This window comes from Neomonachus schauinslandi, chromosome 14, assembly GCF_002201575.2.
Source record: "Neomonachus schauinslandi chromosome 14, ASM220157v2, whole genome shotgun sequence".
NCBI classification, from domain to species: Eukaryota; Metazoa; Chordata; class Mammalia; order Carnivora; family Phocidae; genus Neomonachus; species Neomonachus schauinslandi.
Window position 1 is genome coordinate 46,947,601 of NC_058416.1, and position 22,716 is coordinate 46,970,316.

Here is a 22,716-nt window from a genome sequence, read left to right on the forward strand (position 1 = left end):
GTGTAACCAAAGGCTGGTAAGGAAAAATTAGGTAAATAGCTGAATTCCTCAGTAATGCCAAAATGCAACATATCTGAATTACAGATACATGAAAGCCTCATTACAAAAGCTCTTAGCACGTGGCCCATTATGGAAGAAGATAATCTTAAGACAGCAAAAGAATTAATGCACTGAATGGTTCTAATGACAGACAAGCAGGTGGGGGTGGGGTTCCATTGTTTTTAAAAAAATACATTTTACTTAATCAAAAGCCATAAGAAACATGTAGTGCTTTCAGTCATATCTGAAATATTGAAAACCAAGTAAAGGAGCAATGCCCTACGTCAATGGCACTCCATTCACAACCTAAAGACATAGTGCTTACATTCTTCTTAATTTTATTCTTGATGGTTTCAATTACTCCAGCCTCTTCGCTTTCACACAGTTTCTCTGTCGTCTTTAAGTCATCACACGCCAACTGCATTTTTTCTTCCTCAAATGTCATCATGGCGTTCTTCCAAGAAAGAAATAAGGAAAGGAGGAATGAATCGGTAAGTGTCTGAAAATTTAGGCGATTTAATACAACAAAATCCCAAACTAGGAAGAAAAAAAAAATTCAAATTTTATTTGTTGCAAGTAAAAGAATGTTACAGCATACCCTAATCATTTCCAAGAACTATAATCTCAATATGAAATAAGAATATACCTCTATCACACCTACACGAAAAAATACAGGGTAGTAAACGTTCTCACAGTTACTGTTCTAGGACCTTTCTAGTTGTTATGGAACACAGTAACCAAAGCCCTGCATAATTTCTGATTGGTCCACTTCATTCAGTTTTTATAGCAGTGTCTCACTGAAAAGTTCATTCTCCCCACACGTGGACCCCTGGCCCCGTCAAGTACTGCACAGAATCGCTAGTAGGTTCACCTTGAAAAGCGTCAGTCTTTTCATGGACAGCAATTCCAAGGGGTTCCCTTATTTGGAACTCATATTACACCGTCCACAGTGAAAAATTCCACTGGCAGCCTGGTGGAGTTTTCCAGGCCACATGTGAGTGGGTAAGGGCAATCCTCTGCTGAAAACCTGCTACTTTGACCAGTGGCACAGAGGTTTCTGAGGTTATGAATGGGCTGTCGGGGCAGAGACAGGACACCTGGTTCTTGGAAGGACCTAATGAGTTCTTCGTAGCGAGCTCTCTACCATGCCCTATCCATTCGGCAAGCCCTCCCCTTGGCATTCTAGGTCTCCTTGGTAGGACTCCAATATACTCTCCCCTTGTAGCCAAGCCAGACCACTGCCACCTTTGCCCAAGCCCCCTGCCACACTTGCTTTCCAAGCAGACCCCAGACCTGTCACAGCCTCCCTCCCCACCTTCCTCCTCCACCAGCCAAGCTTTGGCTGGGTCTCCCCGTCCCTGCCTTTGTAGTGAAGCAGGTACTCATGTTGTGATTCCCACAGAGTACTGTTTTCCTTAAAGTCAGATGCTGTGTTTTCTTGTAAATGGCAAGGCTTAAAAATTAGTGTTGTATTCCCCGGCGAGAGGAGGAAATAAATAGCCTGAATGAAAGTCCATGCCACCAGAAGCTGCCCAGGTACCTGAGGTTGGGCACGGAGAGCCAGCCGGCACAGGACACGCTGGTTTGCAGAGATCTTCCTAGATCTGAAATCATTTAAATGCTTTCTCTATTTTACTTTACTCGGTCTCTACACATACTGATTATAAATATGTACACACACACACACACACACAATTTGCTATTATACCATTCTATGAGTGTTTTTTTTTAATTATGTGTTTGAAAGTGGTTTGTGTGATGTTATACATATTTCTAGAAAAAAAGCATCCGATTTTTTACATTGCCAAATTTTCTTTAAACACATAACTGCAACCTATTCCTTCAATTCCTAAATACTAATATTTAAAAATGTAATAGTAACTAATAAATTTCAACTCTGCTAATTTAAACTTGCTTCCCAGTCCACATTTATTCAATAATTTTAGAGCAAAACCTTTAGTATCCAAAGTCTGGCCTTTTTTTTTTTTTTTAAATCTCAGTTTTATTTTTTGAGAAGGCCTCTGCAATTTTATTTTTATTTAAAAAATTTTTTTGATTGGGAAAAACAATTCTCTGGAAGGTATTAGCATTTTATTTTTTAAATTAAGGGAAAAAGGATGTCTCATAGGTGTTGGCTAATAGGCAAAACTTTACTACACTTTTAAATGCTAAAAGATCTATATCTATAGGGGCACCTGGGTGGCTGAGTCGGTTAAGTACCCGACTCTTGATTTCGGCTCAGGTCATGATCTCAGGGTCATGAGATCGAGCCCCGCATCGGGCTCTGTGCTCTGTGGGTAGTCTACTTAAGATTCTCTCTCTCTTCTCCCTCTGCCCCACACCCCCCACCCTGTGCACACTCTCTCTAAAATAAATAAATCTTTAAAATAGAAGATCTGTGTCCATACAGCTAGTAACTCTAAGACATACCTTATATACTTGTTTCCTTCACACCAATACCTCTTCCCATACTAACTTACCAAGAAACTGACGAAGCTGGCTCCAAAACTCATTAATGGGCTATGATTTCTGTTAAGGAAACAAAATAAAAATATTTTTAATGTATACTTTTATAAACATTTGATACATTAGGATCACTATATATTTCTTAACGACTGAGCCACCCAGGCACCCCAGGATCACTATATATTCCTAATAATTGGACAAACAGTAAAGTCTTAAAGCTGATTAAATTACCCTAAGAAAGGGGCACCTCGGTGGCTTAATCGGTTAAGTGTCCGACTCTTGATTTCAGCTCAGGTCACGAACTCAGGGTTGTGAGATCAAGCCCCGTATCAGGCTCCATGCTGGGAGTGGAGCCTGCTTGAGATTCTCTCTCTCTCTCTCCCTCTGCCCCTTCCCTCCTCTCTCTTGGCTTCTCTCAAAAAAAAAAAAGAGAGAGAGAGAAAGAAAAAAGAAATTATCCTAAGAAAAATGTTGGAGGCAAGGAGGTTCACAGGTCTGTCTGCCAAAATAGAACCTGGCTGATTCTTCAAAGCAAGGCACACAAGAAAATCAAATGATAACAGAGACTGCTTTAGTAAACCAACCTGACATCTGCACACATGTGGCCAAAGGAAGATGATTAATATTCATCTTAAAAATGCAAAACATGTTCAAAACTCTGCACACATAAAATATCATTTTTAATGTAGATCAAAGGGTTTCTACCATGGAGCCAACCTTGAAAGTTCACTAATTCCATCTAAAGAACTTTAAGAATGCCTCGCTAGGGCAACACTCTTGGGTCCCCTCCCTCCTCAGGAGCTTTGTACTATCACTTTGCTGTTGCTCAACAAACCCTGCTTCGCTGCCCACCCCCCCCAACCCCACCCCCTGCAAAAAGCCGCCTTAGTGTCAGACACTCCACCGCTGTAATAGTCATTATGAAATTACATATGTAAGCCAAACAGAAACCAAATCAGACTAATACCAATTCAAGGAATACAGGAATATAAACTTTCCACTTCAAATTCACAACCAGTACAAATTCTAAATTTCTGTAAATTTCACTAAAAGAGAAAACAAGTGGTAAATGCCTTCTTAAAGAAAATAACTCTACTGATTTTTTAATTATGTAAGATAACATACAGTCATTCTAAAAAAGGAAAGAACAATGCATTTAGTCAATCCCCTACAGGAAATTTAGTTTGTGTCCAAAGCGAATGTGTGTTTGGGGGGGAGGGGCAGGGAACACGCACATTTGAATGTATATATGTACATACATGCATATATCCAATGTATGTATCAGATGAATATCTTTGTACATGTATCTTCTCAGGCATGTCCAAATATATTCTTGGGATAAATGGCTAGAGATTGAGTTACTGAGTCAGACAGTATGTACATCCATTTTCCTCTTGGAGGCAGGGGGTTGGGCAGGGGAGTGAGTGGAGGGAGCAGGGAAGGAGGAAGGTGGGAGGAAGCGGAGGGGCAGTAAGGAACCTGATTTATTTGGAATATTAACTTTCTGCTACATTTTCCCCCATCTATTTAGTACTTATTTAAATTCTACAATTGTTTACCCCCACCTAATAGGATACTAAACCAACAAGAAAAAACGTAGGAAGGTCAACTCATTAGTGATGTATCCCCTACTAGCATTCACAACCATAAACCAAGCTCAAGCAGCACATCTCGAGCCCACTGCCAAGTAAGCTTCCCCCCACAATGCAGCAGAACAGATGGCAATTTTCCCAGCCCACGGCTCTGCATGGACATACCATTATAGGCTCCCAACCTAATTTGGTTTGCCTATCAGTGTCCCTTCTAGAATGTTATTTTCTGCTTCTTATCCCTTATCATGCCTTACACACAACAGGCTTTCAACAAATACGCATCAGTGAAGGAATGAAAGACAAGAGCCCTGCCTTTTAGGAACAAACACATTTCAGTCAAGTGCTGATGAGTATGGCCTTCCCCTTTCCTTGCTTACATGTTAGCCACTTTGCCGTCTGAAAAATGAAAGGAGTTGAAACTAGGGCCTGGTGTTGCCACGTGTGCTTCTTGTTTTGGACTAAAACTGGGTGTCTGGGAGCCAACTATTAATTACTCATGGTATCCTAGCCTGGCCCTCAGTAGTTCACATACCATCGTGGGTGAAAAACCAGCCCAGTGGGAACACTCTTACCTCCCTGATGTACAGTCTCCGCAAACCCCACAGCATCTGGTACATTGGACAGTGTACCCAGCACAATAAACTGATCAATAAATACACACCCTCTCATATCCTGCACAAGACCTGTTGTTTTAAGAATTTAACAAGGCTCATTTGACTTTTTAAGCCTACGTTAACTTACATCATCTTGATCATTTTGGCCCACACATGTGTTTCTACATAAAACTTACTCATTCAGGGGATTTGGAAATGTTCCCAAAGAGTACAAGTCTCATTACTTTAAAACCGAAGCTAAGGAAGGAGAAGGAAGAGGCTCCTAGCTCACCTCAATATGCTCATATTGGGAACCAATAAACAATGACCCAAACTGGAGGGGAGTTGAGGGTATTATATAAAGACTGAGTATAAAAGTAAGCGTTAGAACCAAAACACAAAATACCAGAAGATCTGTAAGAACAGAGGTGAGGACAAGTGAAATAGACCACCTGGTAAAAACCTCCCTTATTTAAAAGAAGAGAGGATATAAGTACAGAAATATATACGTATTTGCTAATATTGAAAAAAATGGTGGAATAACTTATCATTTAAAAAAATGGATACTACAAGGTGAGAGAAGGAATAGGGAAGAAGAAACAAGGGTAGAAACAAAGCTTCTCTGTGGATTAGACATTGGAACCATGTAAATATTGCACATCATAATACCGAATTTTAATAATGCAACCCCTAAAAAGTAAAATTAATGCAAATCCAGTTGGTAAAATAACCACACAGAATTATTCCAAGTGATGTTAGAACACAATAATCTAACAGTGCACTTTTATTATGAAATACCCTTAAAAACAGACCCCAGAAAATGGCAAAAAAAATTGGTTTCCCGTAATCATATTCTCACCAGTCAACTTAGTATTGTCATTCTAAGGCTGCTGGGGATGTAATTTGTGATAAAGCAACATGTAGGTATGATGGTGTTTGTTGGGACTCAGGGCTTTGTGAAGAGGAAAAAGAATGAAGTTAATTAAAAATCTTATAGCCTAGAATAGGAACTCATCTTTAAAAAATACATATTTTCTGTCTACTGAAAAAGCCTAGAAATAACACCACCGGTAGCCCTGAGAATGCCTAACACCTTCTCTAAATACATTAGGTAAAAGGGACCGTGGCTCCTTGAAGAAATGACTGATTCCAGGTCAGGGATAAGAAATGTTCGAGAAGAGCCTGGAATATCTTGTTATAGTAGAAAGCAAGGAAACTTAAAAGTTATATTAGTGTCTTAAGAGGTTCCCACTATGCAAATATGGAACAATTTCATCCCTAATGAAGGTAAAAACAGCAATGGATTGAAACATCAAATATGGTTAAACTGTAAGTTCATAATAGTACTTTTAATTTAAAAACAAAACAAACCCTCTCTGGTTGCCTATGAAGATCCTAAGGAACGAATTCATTATTTTGGAAAAGGATTTAAAAAAAGAGAAGGAATAAGCATTTACCCTGTCTTTCTCTAGGGACTCAGTAATGAATTAGCTGGGTGGGAGGGCAGTCTTTTTACAAAAATATCCTGGGATAATAAATGAAAAGCAAAAGATAGAATCAGTGTTTCATTTTGCAGCTCCCAATGAAGTAATGGATATGGGCAATGACCATAGAGACAAGGGAACATATTAACCACCACCACACTGATATGATCAGCAATATCCAAGCTGTGGAAAACTCTACAGGACAAAAATCCTAGTTTCTTCAATGACAATGAAAAAGTGTATGGAGGGGGGCGCCTGGGTGGCTCAGTCGTTAAGCGTCTGCCTTCGGCTCAGGTCATGATCCTGGAGTCCCGGGATCGAGCCCCGCATCAGGCTCCCTGCTCGGCGGGAAGCCGGCTTCTCCCTCTCCCACTCACCCTGCTTGTGTTCCCTCTCTAGCTGTCTCTCTCTCTGTCAAATAAATAAAATCTTAAAAAAAAAAAAAGTGTATGGAGGGGGGACTGAAAGGGAATCTCCAAAATAAAAGGTACAAAATACAAGAGACACTTAAAGACACAGACACATCAAACAATACACACACACACACAGACACATATATATAAACCAGTAACAATTAGAATATGAAACGAAAAATCACAATAGCACCAAATCACTAAGTATCTAAGGATAAATCTAACAAAGATGTGCAATATTGTCACACTGAAAACTCAAAACATTACTAAAAAAAAATAAAGACCTAAATCAGGGTTTCTTAACATTTTGGGTCAGATAATTTTTTCTTGTGGAGGCTGTCCTAGGATTTGTAGGATGTTGGGCAGCATCCCTATCCTCTATCTACAAGTTGCCAATAGCACACAGCCACTCTTCCACCACAGATGTGACAACAAAAATGTCTCCAGACATTGCCAAATGTCCTCCGGGAGCAAACCGACCCTGCCTGAGAATCACTAATCTCAATACAGAGATATACAGTTCTTGTGGGTTGGAATTCAATATTGCTACAATGTTAATTTCTCTTAAACTGAACTATAACTTAAATGCAATCCAAAGCAAAATCCCCGGGTGTGTGGGTGTGTGGGTGTGTGGGTGTGGGTGTGTGTAAAGAAAAATATTACAATGGCCAAATCAAATTTGAAGAACAACGATAAAGCTGGAGACCTGATATCAAAACTTAATTAAAACTAAGAATTCCTGTTCACTCATTAGAGATTACAAAAGACAAATCACAGACTAGGAGAAGATAGTTAAATACATTTATCCAACAAAAAGCTCATCCTCAGAATATGTAAAGAATTCCCACGAAGAAAAAACATCAACCCAGTAAAAACGGGCAAAAGTCTTTAACAGGCACTTAACAAAAGAGGATATCTTAAGTCAATAAGCATATTAAAAAGTGTTGAAAAGCACTGGTTATCAGAGAAATACAAATTAAAACCACAATGAGATGCCACTATACTCTTATCAGATTGGCCATACTTGCAAGGACTAACACTACCAAGTGTTAATGAGAATGTGGAGCACCTGGAACTCACACACTGCTTAGCAATATCTACTAAAGCTAAACACATGCCTACCCTGTGATCCAGTAACTTCACTGTTTGATATATATATCGTACACACACACACACACCAGAAATGAATTATTATTATGCTCACAAAAGATATGTATGGCATGTTAATAGTACTATTCACAATAACCTCAAACTGGAACCAGTAGAATGATCAAATAATTGCAGTATATTCATTCAATGAAACAGAACAGTCCACAGCTACAAGAACAAGCTCCTGCTAAGTATAACATGAATCAATTTCATAGACAATGTTGAGTGAAAAAACAGACACAAGATTATATGATTTGGTTGATATGAAGTTCAAAACTACTGTTCTGACCTCTGTCTTCAGAGGGGATAATTACTGACTGAGGAGGAGCTCAAGGGAAGATGCTGGAATGCTGGAAACATCCTATAACTTTGTCTGAGCTTAAGTAGTTATACTGTGGTGTTTACACATGTATACATTCTTCACTGTATGTAAGCTTTTCCTTATAAAAAAGAAAAAATTAAAGAGAAAAAAAATCAGATAAATGATCATTGAAGGCATTTGATTAGATTGATGAATTATTAATTTATTAGGTATGGCTACATTTTAAAAACTAATTTTTAGAGATGTTTATGAAAGTATTTACAGATGAAATGATGACTGGGACTTGCCTCATATACAAACTGAGGTAAGAGTATTAAAAGTGAGAAGTATAGATAAAACATGATTGGCCATGTCTTAATTCCTAAGGCTGGCTGACCAAAAAATGGGAATTGATTATACTATTTTATGTACTCAAGAAGATGTAGGATATTTTCAAAATAAAAAGTTAAAAAGCAAACAAATCAAAATCCTCTGCAAAAGAGGTCTTTTGGAATTTTTTTTTTTTTTTTAAGATTTTATGTATTTGAGAGAGAGAAAGAGAGACGATGAGCTGGAGGGATGGACGGGGAACAAGAGAGAGAGAGACAGAAGCAGGCTCCCCGCTAAGCAGGGAGCCCCTATGTGGGGCTCAATCCCAGGACCCTGGGATCATGACCTGAGCCGAAGGCAGACGCTTAACCTACTGAGCCACCCAGGCACCCCTGGAATCCTTTTTGATGAGAAGTCTTATTATGGTCATTGCCACTGTTTGGTTTTTGAAAATGAACCACCAGTAGAAATAAAATGGCTCTAGATTTTTCTCTCTGTATATGGAGACTCCCAAAGGCAGAAAACCTGTTGCAAATACCAAGGAACAACTGATCATCTTTTCCTCAATTCATCAACACTGCCAAAGTTTAAAACACATTTCTCTAGGATATTAAAACCTGGGATAATGAAAATTTTGTTCCCTGAAATATAGCAGAAGATAATGTATGCATCTGATTTTCAAAAGAGTATTTTTTCCATTTGGGCATAATTACTATAAGTCAGTCCCTAACAGAAAATGCTTTTTCAAACAGGATTTTAACCTCCTAACACGGAGGCAAATGGCTGGAATTTTTTAAACTTTTGATTTTTGTGAAAATGTTCTATATTTATGTAACATTGAGTTCTTAGAAGAATTCCCCAAAAGGACTTTTCTCCCCTTCAAATGTGCAGGAAGATTGGACTTTGTGCATTAAAAAGGTGATCCAGGACCACCTGAAGCTAATCAGCCACGGCAATCAATTTCACCTTTCACTGCAGCCCCAAGATCCCAGATTGAGGGTCAAAGAAATAATCACATACATTCACTCCCTGTTGCTCTTCAAGGGGGCTGTGCCTTTTCTGTGATCCAGGCCGCTCATGTGACCCATGCCATTTTAAAAAAATCACAGTCCCTTGGGACACCTGGCTGGCTCGGTTAAGCATCTGACTGTTGATTTCGGCTCAGGTCATGAGATCAAGCCCTGCGTCGGGCTCCAAGCTGGGCGTGGAGCCTGCTTAAGATTCTCTCTCCCTCTGCCTCTCTGCTCTTCCTCCCTCTTCTTTCCCCTTCTCTTTAAAAAAAAAAAAAAAAAAATCACAGTTCCAAAGAACGATAGGAGCAATTAAGGTATTGAATGCTTCTGTAGATGCTGCTCTCCTTGCCTTCAGAAACAAAATTTTGCTAACAAGTGATATCTGGTGTCTCCATGGGCTCTAATGGGACAACACTGGTTCAGTACTTCATTTTTCTCTCTGAAAGTAAACAGTGCCAACAGAAGAAAAAAACCTAAGTGTATAAAGCCATTCACTGCAGCATTATCCAGGATAGAAAAAAACCTGTTTAAAAAACTGTCTACATAGGGGGAAAGCTTCATAACATTGGATCTGGAAATGATTTCTTGGATAGGACACCAAAAGCACAGGGAACAAAAGTAAAAAAATAAACTGGACTGTATCAAAATAAAAACCGTACATCAAAGTACATGATCAACAGTGAAAAGGCAACTGCAACCCACAGAATGGGAGAAAATACTTGCAAGTTATCTATCTGGTAAGGGGTTAATATCCAGACTGTAAAAGTAACTCCTATGCATCAACAACAACAAAAGACAACCTAATTAAAAGACATTTCTCCAAAGAAGATACACAAACAGCCAGTAAGTACATGAAAAGCTGCTCAGTATCACTGATCACTGGAGAAATACAAATCAGGACCATAATGAAATACCACCTTACATCCATTAGGATGGCTATGATGAAAGAAAGAAAATGAAAGTGTTAATGAGGATGTGGACAAATGGGAACCCTTGGGTACTGTGGGTGGGGGTGTAAAATTGTGCAGGCACTGTGGAAAACAGAATGGCAGTTCCTTAAAACATCAGACATGAAATCATCCTGTGGCCCAGCAATTCTGCCTCTGAGTGTATGTCCCAAAGCACTGAAATCGGGAATGCAAACAGACGTTTGTATGCCCATGTTCTAGCACCGTTATTCACAATAACCACTAAAGCGCATGAATGGATAAACAAAATGTACACAAAATGAGGCATACACATACAATGGAATATTATTCAGTCTTAAAAAGGAAACTGACTCATGCTGCAACACAGATGAGTTATGACGATGTTGTGCTACAAGAAATAGGGCAGTCCCAAAAAAGTACTGTATGATTCCACTTACATGAGGTACCCTCCGTCGTTCAATTCAGAGAGACAGAAAGTATAATGGTGCTTGCCAGGGGCTAGGGTCAGGGAGGAATGAGGAGCTGTTTAATGGGTACAGAGTTTTAGTTTTGCAAGATGAAGAGTTCTGGAGATGGAGTGAACCACAATGTCAATGTATTTAACTAAATGGCACCCTTAAAAGTGGTTCAAATGGAAAATATCATGTTATGTGTATTTTATCACAATCAAAAAATTTCTGAAAATGGACAGAAAGCCTGCAAGAGAATAACCTAGAATAACCTAGAAAAATGCCTGTGACAGAATGTAATGTAAAAACAAAAGTTCCATGTACACTATGTTCCAATACATATAGACAATAAAAAAATGAAAATTCTTGTGGGGGAGGGCAATAAAATTAATGGTGATTTTATTCAATGTTAATTGTATGTATGTGGGATGATAAACAGTCACTAATCATCTGTTTCAATAACGTCATCATAGACACACTCCCTACATTTAGACAACTTTTAGAGAGAAAAAAATGCATCATTTAAGTAAATTTATTGTTCTAAATACTCCGTGATTTAGTTGTTGCTTGATAAAATTTCTCAACAGAATAGATCATCCAGCCAACCAAACAGAATAATGGGGGGATTCAAGAGCAAAACAGACAAAGCCTGCTTGCGTGGGAGTGAGTTATTCACTCAGTGGCAAGCTGAGGTCTGCCTGTGCCCAGCTGTGGCGCAGGGTACTGTGAGCTAGGAGACAAAAGGTAGCAAATGGAGAGAGAGATACTTACAGGGGGTGACGCCCCCAAAACAATCTTTGATTGTTTTCCAAAAATGAACGCAAATGATTTGGAGACTGCTTTTCATAGTATCTATGTAAGTAATGCAAATAAGATTTTTAAATGCATCCTCTTCAAAATATTTAAAAAAAAAAAAAAAAGGAAGGAAGGAAGCCAATAGGCCAAATAGAATCACAGGGTTTCTTGCTTTTTGAATTATTTTATTGAAAAATTTTTTTTCCATTTTAACAGTGAAATCTTCCCTCTACCATGCTGACTTCTCCCACCCTGCCAAGAAAAAAGTAACTCCTCACTGCAAAGCCTTCTAACAAAAGCAGAGTTAAAAACTAAAATATGCCAAGGTCAGTACAAAACCGATAAAGCCTGGAAACTGTCTACATTTCACAGGACACTGGCCACCTGAATGTAGACCTCATAACTTGTCCTTCTGGCTCCTGGGCTATTCCCTCAATTTCACTGTCCTGTATTTCAAGTCCTCTTCTGAGTACACCGTGTTAACAATCAATAGAGAAGATTAATGGACTCTTCTGCAATGAACTGTTTTCCCAAAAGACTGAACTTACTTTTCGACACCACTCAGCCAGGGAAACCATTATGGTGAGCTAGTTGAAGGGCTCGATCTTGATCTGAAGACGCTGCAGCAACAAGGAATGCCTGGCCTGCCAGGGCCAAAGAGCACGACAGTTTTTGCCACTCACCAGCTAAAGAGACTGCAAGATTCATCTCGGCTTCTACTACGACAGTGACCAAGAACAGCAAGGTTTCCAGCCCCTTGTTCTTGTAGAATCTGTTCAAGAAACACGCGTGCGCGCACCTCCCCCCTGTGCAGGGAAGGGAAAGGTGCCTCCGTAGTGATGAGGGAAAGGCTCTAGCCCATGGGTCTAGGAAGAAAAGTGCCCTCTTCCCTCAAATGGTGGCCGAGGAAAATAAGGTGAAAAAGGTCATTTGAAAGGTTTTTCTTGACATGATTTATAACAGTTATTAAGAACATTTTTCAAAACGGAAAAACCTAATTGATTCTGAAAGTATCTTAGTTAAAAAGTCCTACAAAGGCTTCCTTCATGTACGACACATAGCCCCTAGAGGTCTCCTGTATGAATGGAGAGTGTTGGTACAAAGTTCCCTTTTGAAGCTAATTACAAATCAGATTATAATATAAATTAATCATCTGTCAGGGCGCCTGGGTGGCTCAGTCGGTTAAGCGTCTGACTCTGGATTTTGGCTCAGGTCATGATCTCAGGGTTGTGAGATCAAGCCCCGCGTCAGGCTCCATGTTGGGCGTGGAGCCTGCTTGGGATTCTCTCTCTCCCTCTGTCCCTTCTCCCCCACCCCTGCCCCCCAGGCTCATGCTTGCTCTCTTTAAAAGAAAAAAAAAGGAAAAGCAGGGGATCTATCCCATTCACTGTTTCATCCCCCAGGTCCACGCACCCTGCTGCTCCACATCTCCTAAGTCTCCAGGATAAATTTCCTGTTTTAAAGAAGCTTCCTGGAGTGTATAGCCAACTCTGAGCCTGTTCAGTGAGGGTTAAATTGTCAAGCCTATCCAAGTCAAACAATTATGAGAGTGATTAAGAAATCAGGCCCAAGCACAAACTATACAATTTACTATCAAAGTCAAGTAATAGATGGCTTTCCACAACACTCCCTCCATTCTTCAACAAATTTAGATTATTTGAGAACCATAAATTTTATTTTTAAAAAGCAAAAGTATGTTTTTAAAAAGCAGGATATTTAGGGACGCCTGGGTGGCTCAGTCAGTTAAGCATCTGCCTTCGGCTCAGGTTATGATCCCAGGGTCCTGGGACAAAGTCCCATATCAGGTTCCTTGCTCAGAGGGGAGCCTGCTTCTCCCTCTGCCTGCCACTGTCCCTGCTTGGGCATGCACGCTCTCTCTCTCTTTCTGACAAATAAATAAAATCTTTTTTAAAAAAGCAGGATATTTAAGTTTAAAATCACACACCCAAGTCTTAACCAGATAATGTTCTGCAGTTTAAAGGGAAGTAAATGAAAACTGATGTCTTCTATACATTAGGCAGAAAGAAATACTCTAACAAATCTACTTTTGTTTCATTCATCCACTCAAACCATATTCACTGCACACCAAGTATACAGTAGGCACTGTGCTATGCAGTGAAGAAACAAAGATGAGTAAGAACATGCAAGCTCTTCAAGGAAACTAAAAAGTCCAGTTTGGCTGCTGGAAACATTCCAGTAATAATAAATGGAAAGTGGGCAGATGGTTGCTACTTTTACACAAAGTCATCCTGTGTCACCCCATTTTTCATGGATGAATGAGGCTCCCTCTAACAACATATCTGATAAAATCTGTAAGAAGCTACTTGCCATCTTTGATTTCCTCTTTTCTAGCGTTTTTTAAAAGGCCATATTAAGAAAACTCTAATCACTCTCTTCTACATCTCTATACTTTAAATCTCTGCAGAGAAATATTTGCTACTTGCCCTGTTATTTGTTTTCATAAATATAAGTCCCGAGAGTGTGAATACCATCTCTGCCATGTGCACCTGTCCCGACCACGCAGGACAGAACCTGGCATATAAACAGGCCCCCGATATAGATCTGTTAACAAACCAACCATCTCCTGCAGAATCCATGCTTCACGACATGTCATCTAATGGACCTTCCTCCACAGGTTCCAAAAAATTACCAGATATAAGGCTGTCCTCAACCCAAGCCCATAAAAACTACTTCCACTAACAAAAAATAAAGGTGCTTGCTTCCTTTTATCAGAAAGGAGCAGTGGGGGAATTTCATGGAAAGTCTCTACTCTTACTTTTCAGACACAGTTCAAAGCATGATCCTTGGGAAACTTTCTATCTAAAGGACAGCATGTGTCTGGAAACCCCCATCATCACAGTCACTCCGTTTATGACAGAGTGTTTGGAATAGGTCCAGTCTCCTGTTCAGACTTGTGTTATGGCGGGCCCGCTCTTCTTGGGGCTATGGGAGCCTGAAGCGTACCATCAGCTGGCCACTGGACACTCCATTTCTGGTCAGGGACACCTCCAGGCCACGGGGACGTCAGTCCCCAGGGAGCTGTCGCTCCTGTGTGTGCAGCCTTGTCTGCATTCAGCCACTGGAGTGTTTTACCGTTTACTGTTGTTACTGGATGCAGCCTTGCCTCTTATCAGAAAAAGACTTTGTAATTCACCAGCTGGTGCCAGGGAGCCATGAAAGACTCTACTGTAAGCAGGGAAGCCATCAGCTGTGGCAAGCATGGGAGCACTTGGGGGGGGCAGGGTGAGACTCAGTCTCCACCCCACATAGGGACAAAATAAGCAGGGGTCTTGGGCATCCCCTACGTCCCTTGATGTACTAATTATCTACGAGCATGTAGTTAATAAGCCACTCTACCCCGCATCTGAAAAGAGTAACTAGGCCCTAGAACCTTACGTCCTACGGACAACTGTTCTGATGGATTCATTTCTAGACATACGTATATTAAGATGCATCTCATGAATTTGTCAAGATGGCCCTCAAAGCCACTGTGGTAGTTTTTAAAAAAATTTTTTTAAGATTGTATTTATTTGTCAGAGAGAGAGAGAGAGAGAGAGAGAGAGCACATAAGCCGGGGGAGCGGCCGGCTGAGGGAGAAGCAGGCTTCCCGCTGAGTGAGGAGCCCAATATGGGGCTCTATCTCAGGACCCTGGGATCATGACCTGAGCCGAAGGCAGCCACTTAACCGACTGAGCCCCCCAGGTGCTCCCCACTGTGGTAATTTAAAATATAAACAGCTTCTTTAAGTGCACCACAAAACCAGAGTTTCACTTTTTAGGCTTGTATCTGGTATCCCGCGAAGGAAAAGCTAGCAGATTCAGGGGTACACCTCTGAACTTGGGGTGGAGGAAGATTTGGGAAACGACTACAAAAGAGAAATGGCGAGCAGGGCAGAGGACACGGAGGGTTTGGCTGGGTCGGAGGCTGAGGAGCCCGAGCCCAGACTGCCGAGTGCCATCTACAGAGCCCCAAATGGTGGCCCGGCCCCCAGCCAGCAAGGCCAGTGAGGACGGAGAGGAGGAAAGCCTGCAAAAGCCAAATAAAAGCCAGAGAAACCATTTTGGCCCTGAGTCCCCATCATTTAACTTCCAAATGCTTTCCTGAGTTAGAATTAATATGACAGACTATTTAGTAAGCTGATATTTAGAAAATAAAAATAAAAGTTTGTCTTGCTACATGCAAAACAATGAAACTGGGCCACTTTCTTACACCGTACACAAAAATAAACTCAAAATGGACTAAAGACCTAAATGTAAGACCTGAAACCATAAAACTCCTAGAAGAAAATATAGGCAGTAATCTCTTGGCCTTAGCGATATTTTTCTGGCTTGGTCTCCTCAGGCAAGAAAACAAAAGCAAAAATAAACTAGGACTACAACAAAGTAAGAGTAGAAAACCAACAAACAAAAAGGCAACCTACTGAATGGGAGAAGATACTTGCAAAGGCTATATCCAATAAGGGGTTAATAGCAAAAATAAAGAACTCCTACAACTCGACACCAAAAAAAAATAAATAAATAATCCAAATAAAAAATGGGTAGAGCCCTTGGATATTTTTCAAAGAACACAAATGACCAACAGATGTTCAACATCACTAATCATCAGGGAAATGCAAATCAAAACCATAATGAGATCTCACCGCACACCATGTGGAGAAATGGGAACTCTCATGCACTGTTGGTGGGAATATAAATTGGTGCAGCCACTGTGGAAAAGAGTATGGCAGTTCCTCCACAAATATTAAAAAGAGAGGGGCGCCTGGGTGGCTCAGTCACTGAGTGTCTGCCTTTGGCTCAGGTCATGATCCTGGGGTCCTGGGATCGAGCCCCGCATTGGGCTCCCTGCTCAGCGGGAAGCCTGCTTCTCCCTCTCCCACTCCCCCTGCTTGTGTTCCCTCTCTGGCTGTCTTTCTGTCAAATAAAATCTTAAAAAAAAAAAAAAACTTAAAAAGAGAAATACCATACAACCCAGTAATTCCACTTCTTGGTATTTACCCAAATAAAACAAAAACACCAGTTCAAAAGAGTTATATGCTCCCCTATGTTTACTGCAGCATTATTTACAATAGCCCAGATAGGGAAGCAACCAACTTGTGTCCATCGATAGGTGAGTGAATAAAGAAGATGTGGTGCACACACACACACACACACACACACTCAGCCATAAAAAAGAATGAACACTTGCCATGTGCAAGATGAACCCAGAGAGCATTACACTGAGATAAATCAGACAGAAAAAAAATACCATATGATTTCACTTATATGTGGAATCCGAAAAACAAAACAAATACTCAAATACAGAGAACAAATTGGTGGTTGCCAGAGTGGAGGGGAGTGGAGGCATAAGTGAAGGGGATTAAGAGGAAAAAAACTAACAGATATAAAGTAAGCCACAGGAATAAAAAGTACAGCATAGGAAATATAGCCAATAATATTATACGGTGACAGGTGATACCTGCATTTATCATGGTGAGCATTTCATAATGTATATAATTGTTGAATCACTACATTCTACACCTGAAATATAATATTGTACATCAAATATACTTCAACAAAAGTATTTTGTCTTGAGACAAGACAGGGAAAATACAAAAGGTTTCCATTTTATTTCCTTTTTCATTATTACTTTATCCTGTAAAATTTCCAAGTCAAAATACCAACAATGAGAAGGGAAGATCATGTTCTCTTGCCGTGGGCTTTGGCACATGGGGTTCCCCTGCATGAGTCATTGACCTGGTACCTCTTTCCTCACTTAGCAACTGCTCATCCTCCAGGCTTTGGTCCAAAAAGTAGTGGTTCCAGACCTACCTCCCTGGTCCCTCACATCAGGCTGGAGCCTTCCTCTTCCGTGCTGCTGCTTGGCCTTCACCCCCAGAGCACTACTCATGTACTATTGCTGCTTTTCCCACCTGAATGGTACCCAGCACAGAGTATGGCATCTAGAACACCTTCGAGGGGTACTTGAATGAATTAAAGAGTGAGTGAATGAATGAGCGGCATGATAAATGAGCAACTAAAAGAAGGTACAGAAAGTGATATCTATAGGTTATTCAAAGTGGCCATGGGATAGGTGAAATTATTTTTTTATGTTGTAAAGCTATTTTACTGAATGAAAAAATTAAATGGTGCCTAACATATAGCAGGTAAAACATGAGTATTTACTGAATGAAGTTAACAAATAATGAATTAGTCTAAATAAAGAAAAAACCTTTTCCATGCCTAAGAAGCTACTCCTGAAAACAGGATTAATAGTTGCATAGTTTCTAGAGTATACAAAATGCTTAAAGCGATTTGCTTTTACTGTTAATTCTCCTTAAAAAATTATTCTCCAAGTATATTTCTTGAATTGTTCATCTATAGGACTCTGAAAATTATTTATGGTGGCATTTTAAAGGCAGCTTCTTAAACTAGGACTCCTTTTATTACATAATTATAAAATTTTCCCTTGAGTTGGCAAACATCTTAAGAACTACATAATTATGGATTGACATGTTCATTTTATAACTATTTTAAATTTTTAATAATTTAAAATTCAAGAAATTACATGTAGAATATATTCTTTGTGAAAAATCACAATAGAAAATAACAAATCTATTTTCCCCAACACACTTGCAATCTCAAACTAAAAAGAATTCCCTGCATTTGAAAGTCCACTTAAGAAACAAATTAACTCAAAATGGCAATCACGGTATTTCTCATGAAAATAGTATCTTAAGAGATACTGTTATGATTTTTTAATAAACAGGACTGCAATGCACCAAAAGAAAGCAGTAGATGCTCAAAGTTTCACTAAAACTAATTGCTATTCTGGAAGAACAGAGGCAGAAAAAAGTTACCTGTTTTTTGTTTTTTAAGATTTTATTTATTTATTTGACAGAGAGAGACACAGCGAGAGAGGGAACACAAGCAGGGGGAGTGGGAGAGGGAGAAGCAGGCTTCCCGCCAAGCGGAGAGCCCGATGTGGGGCTCGATCCCAGGACCCCGGGATCGTGACCCGAGCTGAAGGCAGGCGCTTAACGACTGAGCCACCCAGGTGCCCCAAAAGTTACCTGTTTTAACAAAAACTTTACATTTAATTCAAATGTTTATCACATCACTCTTTTTAGAATGAGTAATTCAAAGAGAATGCTCAAGGCCTTCAATTTCCCACTCATAGCAGTATGACTGCCTTCAGGCTACATGCGCCTTGCATAAATGAAGAAGGGCAGCAAGTAGAAACACATTTATCTAAGGAAGTTAGAGTAACTCAACTGAATTTAACAAAGTCTATTCACACTCCCAAGTTCTTAAATGCTTAGGCAACTATCATTGTCTTATAGTTTTTTAAGTATTTCAAAATCACAACGTGATGGAACATATTTGGGAAAGTACACATATCAAACTCACTGGCTTCTCTGTCTCCCACAAATTATTAAACTATAAAGTTACATTTATTTCTATTCCAGTAGAGGCATTATCAGACCACAAAGTCACAGATACAAGTCACACATGAAACCGATCTATAAGAGATTCTGTTCAATGGAATGAAATTTTTTTCTGCCAGATTCAAGTTGCTGGGATGATATTTGGGAAAGCCACAGTGCAGATAAAAACAAACAGGCAATATATCAAATAAACATGGCTAGATGAGTAAGCTCGTGTTCTACTTTCAAACTGTTTATCTTCCTTTAGTGGTCCTGTCTCCAATATAGAGCTATTATATTTTACAACGATCTGTTATGATTCCAAATATTAACACCAGGAGTTATTTCCTTCTTCAGCCACTTTATTAAAAAGTATCAAATATTTCCTGTAAGGCCAGTGTTGAACTACTATGGAAATAGGAAGTGAACCCTTGCTCCAGATTTTCTGAAGAAATGCAGTGTATAAAATATTGATCATTTGCTTCTCTATGAAAATGGGTCTTATTACAAAAAAAGGTATCAAATTAAGCTACACATAAGCAAGAGTTCTTTTGGTTTTGCTGTTGTTGTGATAACACAGGCTTTCCTCTGCACCATCTGTCTTCCTGCTACAAAAAGAAATAAGGAAGGGAGGGAGGGAGATAGGGGGAAAAAAATACTGTCAGTCTAAGAATGACAGAGATGCCATGATTTCTGAAAAGAAAAAAATGGTATTAAATACATACTAAAGTTGAGTAAGTTGTATAACCATAAAAAACTCACAATTTAAGAAAGAAATTCTGAGCTTAACACATCATTTTAAACTGTGGACTTTACTAAGCTAAGGTTATAAGCAGGGCAGTATGAACGTTATGCTAAAATTCTGTGTAATTTAGAAGCTGATATTGAGACAGCTAAATATTTGGTAACATATATCCATTAAATTTTGCGACATAAAAGTCAAATTATTTAAAATTAAAAGAAAACACATTCAAATGGATTTTTTCTGAAGAAGTACGGTGGACATATTACTTTGCTCCTAGGCATTCAAATATACAACATTACAGTGACTAATGGGAATGAAAACTGGTGCAAACTTTTCAGAAAGTTCTCCATCTTTCAAGAGAATTAAAAATAAGTCTGAAAATCTACCCTATGAAAAATGAAATGCAGAAAAATAATTTTACACAAAGTTGTTCACCGTAGTATTTCATATATAGTATTGTCACCAGCAAGACCCGCTGACCCCTGAACTCAGGAATGACCTCCTGAACTCAGGACTGCTCTCCTGAACTCAGAAAACTCCTAGAAGCTTCTGTGTAACTGACCATTTCACCTTTTAGAAACTAACAAATTGCTGGATAGGAAAAGAAACATTTGAGGACAGAAAGCTCCTCACAGTTACTTCAGCTTCACTATAATGTTAAAATCCCCCTCTGAATATCCATCCTGAGCCCCAATAAAAGGAGCCCGCTTACCCCCAGGTAACCCTGCTTACCCCATGTGATCTCCTTATTTGTCAAATAAAGATGACTTTGTGCGGGGGTGCCTGGGTGGCTCAGTTGGTTAAGCGACTGCCTTCGGCTCAGGTCATGATCCTGGAGTCGCGGGATCGAGTCCCGCATCGGGCTCCCTGCTCGGCAGGGAGTCTGCTTCTCCCTCTGACCCTCCCCCCTCTCATGTACTCGCTCTCTCATTCTCTCTCTCTCAAATAAATAAAATCTTTAAAAAAAAAAAAAAAAGATGACTTTGTGCGGGAACCCCACCCCGTGTAACTCCAGTCTTTGTAACTCACCAAGGGTCGGACGGCCTTGGTCTGGTAACAGTATCAAGAAATAAGAATACTAGAATGTTGACCAATAAAGACTGTTAGATAAATTAAAATATACTCACCTAGCAAAATATCATTTTATGCAACCCCCCCCGAAAAAAGTCCTAACCAAAGAAATGCTTACTCCAGTGTGTATGAGAAAAGTATGGACTTCAGAAAATGGCCCATTAAAAATCTGAATTTGATCGAGGATCGGCAGTGTGCCATCGAGCAGGATATGTGAACTTTTAGCCTGTGTTTCTTTATTTAAAATTTTGATACAATGCCTTATATAGGTGTAATAAGTAAATAAGTATCTAAAATGCCTCTTGTGAAACTTGGCACACAGTAGTCATACAATAAACCAGAGACTCTACAATGACAGGTGAAAAGCAGAATTCCAAGTAGTATGTGCTTATGACAAACTATGTAAAAACATTCACAATGGGAAATATCCTAATGTTATCTATGAGTAATGGGAGTCAAGAGGGATTTTTCTTTTTCCTACTTTTCTTTCCTGTCTGAATTATCAATAAATAAGCACTTATCTCCTCTGCAATCTGAAAAGCTTATAATTTAATCAATAAAGCATGGTTTAAAAATGTGCACATAAAAGTAATTTAAAATACCATTATTTAGTTAAAATTCATCCATGTATATTTGCAAAACATTACAAATATCTTTTGAGCACCTCTATGTGCCAAGCAGTGTTCAGGCACTAAATAAGACCGCTTTGCATGGAGCTGATGTTCCAGAATGGAAAGATTGACAGAGAACAAATACATATTTATTGCTAAATCATCAGTTCTAGAACTGATCCTAGAAGTACTTTTAAAATGGTATTCTTGACATCTATTACACACTTGCAGAAAAACAAGACAATATATCATAAAAATTTAAGTCACAATTTTTTTTTTAAGTCACGACAGTGTGTTGGAGCAGTGTTTTTTACTATGCATTCAAATGCCCCCTTGTTAAAATGCAGAATTTCATTCGGGTGATCTGGGGTGAGGCTGGGGTGCTACCTTGTAAGAGGCCCCTAAATGGTACTGATACTGCTGGGTCCATAAACCATACTTTGAGTAGAAAAGTCTTAGAGGCATGGCGAGGACTTTTGTTTCAAAAAAAGTGCTAAGTTGATAATGCTGGTAACTAATATACCCCATATTCTAACGTAAACCTTTTGGAAAGGAAAATTTGAAGACAATGCTAATATTTTTCTACCTGAAATAAAAAAAAATTCTTATATTTATTAAGGCCAGCTTTGTTGAGCCAAATTTAGGATCCCATTCCCCAAAGTATTTCTGTCTTCCTACTATGATCACAAGCACCACGTCCTGTCAGAGGTGTCTGGGAGCAGAGGGCCCTGTCTTTTCCTTTTCTCCCGTTTCCGTCACACCAGCCTCCACCTCGGGCCTTGTCTCTCATGTCTGGCCTCCCCCAGACTCCAGTCCACACCAAAATGCCAGGAAAGCAGTGTTCCCTGGGAGACTTTTCCATGCGCAGTCTGTCCCTGACTAGTGCCTCTTGCCAACGCACATCAGGACAAACCACTGCCAAGACCAGGTGTTTACACTGCACCAACAATCGGGCCCTCCCTGGCTTTACTTCTCATTTCTCCTTCCAAGAGGGCTCTGCTGATCTGCAAGCCCTTAACCACTCCACACTGCCGATCTCATCCTCTCAGACTCTGCATGTTCTCCCCACTCTTCTTCACACCCCCATTCAAATCCTGAAAAAAATCCTACTTCCTCCAGGAAGCCTCCCGGTGAGATGTATCCACGCTGTGTCCAAGGCCAAAACCAAATTCTTGGGTTCACACCACGGAATTGGCAAGATGGGTTATTACACACACACACACACACACACACACACAGAACTATCCTTTCCATCAACTTCTGGTACAGCATAGAAATCTCATCCCATAGCTAAAATGAGGTAGGTAAAAATACCCATAGGTAAAAAATCCCAC

At 39.7% G+C, this 22,716-nt stretch overlaps 1 protein-coding gene across 1 annotated transcript in view; it reads right to left on the reverse strand.

Annotated features, from left to right (window-relative positions):
* Positions 1-22,716, reverse strand: part of TTC39C (tetratricopeptide repeat domain 39C) — a 103,033-nt gene that overhangs the window by 56,847 nt on the left and 23,470 nt on the right. Inside the window, exons 2-3 of the mRNA XM_021686257.1 lie at positions 2,520-2,568; positions 365-493 (exon numbers count right to left, since the gene is read on the reverse strand). Of these exons, the coding sequence (XP_021541932.1) occupies positions 365-493; positions 2,520-2,568 (178 nt within the window). The remainder of the gene's footprint in view (positions 1-364; positions 494-2,519; positions 2,569-22,716) is intronic.